The following is a 6851-nucleotide window of genomic DNA, read 5'->3' on the forward strand; positions in this document are numbered from 1 at the left end:
GTAAGATTTTGAATATAGAAGATGTAAATTGTCAAAATAAAATGTGCTTTTACTGCAGCTCACTATTACAGCTTACTCACCCATCCGATCTATTGGAGGAGTTAGATAGGATTTAGCAACCTTTATTTTTGAATTTTGATTAGTCCTTATCTATTAGGATTTACACGAATCCTTCTGTTGTAACTGTTTCCATTATTTGCTAGCTTCTTTTGTGGGATTTTTTATCGTCCCTTTCTTTAAAAGATAAATACACATGTTGCTTTGGCTACTCTAAGCAAGGAATACAGATTCAAATTCCAAAAGTCTTGTTTCAGTTTTCAACTTTGCTCGTATTTTAACTTCTTCAAATTGGAATATAGTTCGCTTGCACGTACGAACACATGAGTGTAATATTTCCGGGATGTTATTGAACAAGACTTCTATTTATCGACAATATCTTCCATTATGTCCAACGTGTGTGTATGTGTGTTTGTGTTTGTGTGTGTGTGTCCACGTGTGTGCTCAATATGGAAAAGATAAACATAACTCATTTGCATGTCCTTATCATGAACTTCAATTTTGTTACAATCATTCTTTTCCGTTGCATGCTTTCAATTCTCATAAACTACTCATAAGTACATGAGATTTACGCATTAAATTCCTTTATTCCTCCTTAACAAGCATGATAAACTCAACGGACAATGGGGAAATGAGCGGTTGCAACTAAGTTTAGGCTAGTTTTTCTTCCCAGAGTTATTCCAAAGGCCTCTCTCATGTCCAGATTCTCTGGCTCCATCCCATGAGGGAGTTTCCAATCAAAGTGGTAGAGAAGGTTGGCAAGGGCTAACTCAATGGTAGCTAGTCCAAACAACATACCAGGGCAAGCTCTCCTTCCTGCCCCAAATGGGATAAATTCAAAGTCTTGCCCCTTGAAATCGATAGAATTACGAGAAAACCTCTCTGGATCAAACTCTTCAGGGTTCTCCCAATATCTTGGATCTCTTGATAGTGCCCATGCATTTACAAGAACCCTTGTCTTCTTGGGTATCTCATATCCATTGATCTCACACTTCTCCATTGATTCTCTAGGAAGTAGCAATGGAACAGGAGGGCACAACCTCATAGTCTCCTTGATAACTAGTTTTAAGTAGCTCAATTCACCAATGTCACTCTCTTTTACCATCTCCTTTCCTTTGAGTACCTTTCTCACCTCTTCTTGTGCTTTGTCCATTTTTCTTGGGTTTCTCAGTAGATGTGCTATAGCCCATACCATGACAGTTGATGAAGTCTCAGTCCCAGCCGCAAACATGTCCTGTAAAGAGAATAAATACAATAATTTTAAACAAACAAACAAATATTTATAGAATGATTAAAATCATTATATATAACAAAGGAGTTACTGAACTCTTTTTGAGAATTTGTTTCCCTTATTTTTCTCTGTTTTTTTTTTCTATTTTTCATTTATTTTCTTTTCAATCTTTTACAGGGTTCTCGAGTTAAGTTTTTATCTCTTCTTTTTCTTTTTCTTTTTCCTTTTTATCTCTTATATGTCTGAATGTATCTTTGTTTCTTTAAATTTATGCTTGCATTTCATAGGCTCTTATGCCCTAAATGTATTTATATATTTATTTTAAATTTCCATGTTTTCCATTCTTTCCTATTGCCTCCAGCATTTTCAATTTCTAAATGAAACAAAAGTAAAAACAAAGGAGAACAAAAACAACAAAATTTTCCAAGGTTCAGTCCTATGAAACATCACTACCTAGTCAAGTAGAAAACATACATACCAGGATGACTGCTTTTATATTGTTGGTTGTGAGAGGAAATTCAAAGTTTCCATGCTCTTGAAGTCTTAGAAGAACATCAACCAAGTCCTCCTCTTCATGTTCCACCTCATCACGCTTCATCATCTTCTTCTCCCTGTGTTCTTTGATGATGCCATCCAAGATCTCATCATACTTCCGATGAATCCTCTCTAATCTAAACTTTGTTCCGCTAACCACACTTAAAAATCTTATTGATGGAAACAAATCAGCCACGTTGAAACCCGCCGTGAATTCCAATGCTTCCTTGACTGCGGGTAAGAATCTTTCTTGATCCCCACACTTGTTACTGAAGCAGGCCCTAGATGTTATGTTGTTGGCCAATGAGATTAGCATCTTGGTAATGTTAACTGTACATTCATTTGCCGATGCTATGGATCGAATGAGATTTGATACCTCTTCTTCCCTCACTTGGTGATAAGATTGAACACGCTTAGCACTTAATAGTTCCAAAATGCATATCTTTCGGAGTTGTCTCCAGTAGGCGCCATACGGAGAAAAAGCTATGTTCGAACATCCGTACGATGTGATCCGTGCAACGAGGAGATCAGGTCTTGTGGAGAAGTTAAGATCATGGGTCTTCATGATCTCTTTCGCAGCTTCTGGGGAGGAGATTACTACAGTGGAGATTTGACCAAATTTGAGGTGCATTACGGGTCCATGCTTGTTGGCTAGGTCTCTAAGGGAGTGATGTGGTAGTGAGCCTAGCAAGTGGTGCAAGCTACCAATGATGGGTAGGTTCCATGGCCCTGGAGGCAATTTTGGGGTTGGGTTTTGGGTCTTAATCTTTTTTCCTACCTTCATCACCGTGAACAAGAAGAAGAGGAAAGTCAGAAGAAGAGGAATGGAGGGGAAGTGGATTTCCATAAATCGGTGGGAAATAGGGGTTTGTTTTGATGTATGATATTAGGCTTGAAATTTGTAGTTGCAAAGAGTTTCTATAGCTTTGGATCTGGATAGAATCCATAGGAGTGCAATAAACTAAGTTTTTAAGTCAACTCTCTCTAGAGGTGTGCACTGCGTTGGGTATTAAAAGAGGTTAGAAATTGCATTATATAACTCTTGCATCACAATAATAAATTGTATTATATGATTCCAGCATCACCCATGTTTGAATCTCTGTATTATATAATTCTTGCATCACAATAATAAATTGTATTATATGATTCCAGCATCATCCATGCTGGCATGGAATAAATTGTATTATATATTCCAGCATCATAAATTGTATTATATGATTCCCCACACCAAATCCTACCCAAGTCGGTTTCCACTTACAGTAGAGTCGGTGATGGGGTTTTTTGTTATTGTTGGAAAGTATAAATTAAGAAAGTGTGAAATGTGCCTATCTGGGTAGAGTTGAACTTAGGAAAGTGTGAATTAGGAAAGTTATGTAAACGTAGTTTTTGTGACCGACTACAACTTCTATATAAAGATGTGTCTGCTTAGTTCTTTTACGTGAATTAGAGTTATGAATAAAAAAAGTGTCGTTTTCTTCTTTCAATAGTAAAACCTTCATTATTATTTTTGTTTGTTTATTCAGAAAAGTCTCTTCTCTACTTCTTGTTTTATATTATTTTTTGTTTTCAAATTCTACATAGTGATATCAGAGCAGAAGTTCTTGGGATTGATCCATAGAGCAGAAAAGCCTAGGCGAATTCAGAAAACACCAGCAAGGGTTCGGTAAGTTCGCAACATGGCAGGTAATACCAATTCTTCAAATTTTCAGCAAAGTGTTCCTTTATTTAAAGGTGATAATTTTCAATTTTGGTCAATTAAGATGAAGATTATTTATGTCTTATGAGGAATTGGTAGAGAATGGGTATGACAATTTTGCAGAAGTGGAAAGATTGACCGCGGCACAGAAGAACGAATTAAATGAGAGCAAAAAGAAAGATACAATGGCTCTTTTCCTCATCTAACAAGTCATGGATGAACCAATATTTCCAAGGATCATGGCTGCAATTGCATCAAAAGAAGCATGGGATTTGCTTCAAGAGGAATATCAAGATACTTCGAAGGTAATCTCTGTTAAGTTACAAACCCTTCGTCGTGATTTTGAGAATTTGATTATGAAAAATTCTGAATCTATTCAAGATTTTTTCTCAAGAGTTAGTTATACTGTAAATCGAATAAGAACTCAAGGAGAAAAATTAGATGATCAAAAAATTGTTGAAAAAGTATTAAGGAGTCTTCCAAATAAATTTGATCATGTAGTTGCTGCTATAGAAGAGTCTAAAGATTTATCTAAATAATCTATGAATGAATTAATGGGTTCTTCGCAAGCACATGAGCAGAGATTGAATAGGACTGCAGAAAATTTACAGGAACAAGCGTTTCAATCGAAAGTGAATTTAAAGAAAAAAATCAGAGAATACAAATAAAGGTTTCCGAGGAGGAAGAGGTCATGGACGTGGTGGATTCCACGGTTGAGGAAGAGGTAGAGGCCAATTCGGTGGTTATCAAAGTAATCAAAGTTGAGGTAACCAAGAATCTACTTCTTTATTTTGTTCCATTTGCAAAAAAATCAAATCATACTGATAAGGATTGCTGGTATAAGGATAGTGGAAATCAAAATAGAAATTTCCCACAATATTTTTATTACAAAAAATATGGTCATATTGAAAAAAATTATCATCAAAAGGCTAGGGAACAGGCAAACTATCATGAAGAGAAAAGTGATGAAAAATTTGAAAAAGAAGATAACGTGTTTTTGTCATGTCTTACTGCTAATGTTGAATTGAATGATGAAATATGGTATTTAGATAGTGGTTGTAGTAACCACATGACCGGGAACAAGGATTATTTTCTAGAAATAGATGAATCTGTTAAACCACGAGCAAGGATGGGTGATAACAATCATGGTAATGCCCATGGAATTGGTCCCATCATAGTTTCTACAATGGTTGGCAAGAAACAAATTCAAGATGTTATGTATGTTCCTGGGTTGGCTCAAAACTTGCTAAGTTTGGGTCAATTAATAAAAAAGGGGTACCGTGCTATCTTTGATGAAGGAGAATGTAAACTTTTTGATAAGAAAAATACAAAATTAGTTCTCTCCATTAAGATAATAGAAAATAAGATGTTTCCACTATTGTTTTCAAAACTAATACTCAATGCTTTTATTGTATCTAATGATGACTCTATGTTATGGCATAGAAGATATGGACAATTGAATTTTGGTGGATTATCTTTATTGCAAAAATTGAATATGACTGTTGGTATTCCTTCCTTAAAATATGATAGAAAAGTTTGTGAAGCTTGTGTTTTGGGAAAACACCACCGTGAGCAATTTCCAAGTGGTAATTCTTGGAGGGCATATAAGCCATTGATGCTTATACATGCCAATATTTGTGGCCTTATGCAAACTTTATCTTTGAGGGAATAAATATTTCATCTTATTTGTTGATGATTACACAAGAATGACATGTGTTTATTTTCTGAAAAAAAAGATGAGGCTTTCTCGATCTTCAAACTGTTCAAGGCTCTTGTTGAAAAATAAAGTGGTCATTCTATTATTACTCTTCGTACTGACCGTGGTGGTGAATTTATTTCCAAAGAATTTCAGGATTTTTGCAGAGAAAGTGGAATCAAAAGACAGTTGACAGCAAGCTATACTCCACAGTAGAATGGAGTCGCAGAGCGGAAAAATAGAACCTTTGTTGAAGCGGCAAGGAGCATGCTAAAAGACAAATGGTTGCCTAATTATTATTGGACTAAAGCGGTAGCCACGACGGTATACCTATGCAATCGTGCTCCTACAAAAGCAGTTCAAGGAAAAACTCCATTTTGAGGCTTGGAGTGGAAGAAAACCCAATGTGAGTCATTTTAAAAATTTTGGTTCTATAGCCTATGCTTTTGTTCCATCTGAAAAAAGATAAAAGTTAGACGATAAAAGTAGAAAGTGTATTTTTGTTGGCTATAGTGTGGAGACAAAAGGATATCGGCTTTATGATCTTATTTCCAAAAAAATTAATCATAAGTCCTGATGTTATTTTTAATGAAAAAGAAGCTTGGAATTAGAAAAAAGATGTGGAAGCCCCCTTATGTGTTTTAAATGAAAACACATCATATGAGACACCTTCTCTTGGTATTAGTTTACCAAATCCTGATGAGTCACCAAGTTCATCTGGTGATTCCACTCCCTTAAGAATGAGAAGTCTTGCTTATATATATGACTCACGTAAATTTGCTTGTTTTGTAATGGAGCCTTCTAGTTTTGTTGATGCAGTGAAAAATAAAGAATGGTGTAATGCAATGAAGGAAGAGATTGATGCAATTACAAAGAACAACACTTGGACATTGGTGAATTTGCCTCCAAATAAAGAAGCAATTGGACTTAAGTGGATCTACAAACCCAAATTCAATGCCGATGGTTCTCTCCAAAGGCATAAATCTCGATTAGTTGCAAAAGGTTATGCTCAAAAGCAATACCAAAGCTAGGTATTGATTACTTTGAAATATTTGCAGCTGTTGCTAGAATGGATACTATTAGAACTGTTTTGGCTTTAGCAGCTCAAAAGAATTGGCAAGTTTTTCAGCTTGATGTGAAATCAGCTTTTCTAAATGGAGAACTTGAGGAAGAAGTGTACGTGGATCAACCTCAAGGTTTTGAAATAAAATGCATGGAACATAAAGTGTACAAATTGAAGAAGGCACTCTATGGGCTTAAACAAGCGCTTAGAGCATGGTATAGTAAAATTGACAGGTATTTTCTTGAAAGCTCATTTCAAAAGAGTGCTAGTGAACCAACTCTTTATGTTAAAATTCATGGTGATGATATCGTAGTTGTTTGTTATATGTGGATGATATGATATACACTGGGAGTTCTCTTGATATGATTAAGGAATTTAAAGAAAGCATGTTGAAAAAATTTGAAATGTCAAATTTGGGTCTATTGCATTATTTCCTTGGAATTGAAGTAATTCAAGGATCTAATGGGATTTTCATATGTCAGAAAAAGTATGCTTTGGATTTATTGAAAAAAAATTAGAATGGCAAATTGTGCACCTATTAAAACACCCATGAATACTAATGAGAAACTTATTT

At 35.2% G+C, this 6851-nt stretch overlaps 1 protein-coding gene across 1 annotated transcript; it reads right to left on the minus strand.

The window, feature by feature from the left end:
• Positions 1–538: 538 nt before the first annotated feature.
• LOC143863258 (desmethyl-deoxy-podophyllotoxin synthase-like) lies at positions 539–2687 on the minus strand. The gene is made up of 2 exons (XM_077373928.1): positions 1767–2687; positions 539–1291 (listed from the first exon to the last, which is right to left on the minus strand). Exons 1-2 carry the CDS (start codon positions 2667–2669, stop codon positions 671–673), a joined length of 1524 nt encoding a protein of 507 aa, XP_077230043.1. The 5' UTR covers positions 2670–2687; the 3' UTR covers positions 539–670.
• Between the last annotated feature and the right edge of the window lie 4164 nt (positions 2688–6851).

The sequence above is a fragment of the Tasmannia lanceolata genome, unplaced genomic scaffold, assembly GCF_043159265.1.
Source record: "Tasmannia lanceolata isolate RefF3 unplaced genomic scaffold, GAP_Taslan_0.1 ptg000003l, whole genome shotgun sequence".
NCBI lineage: Eukaryota > Viridiplantae > Streptophyta > Magnoliopsida > Canellales > Winteraceae > Tasmannia > Tasmannia lanceolata.

What these genes read in the sequence shown, in the direction of transcription:
- LOC143863258 (XM_077373928.1), bottom strand. Translation starts at nt 2,669, where the DNA reads ATGGAAATCCACTTCCCCTCCATTCCTCTTCTTCTGACTTTCCTCTTC. An exon ending in ATATAAAAGCAGTCATCCTG is followed by an intron (nt 1,292 to 1,766) that starts GTATGTATGTTT and finishes TTCTCTTTACAG; the next exon opens with GACATGTTTGCGGCTGGGAC.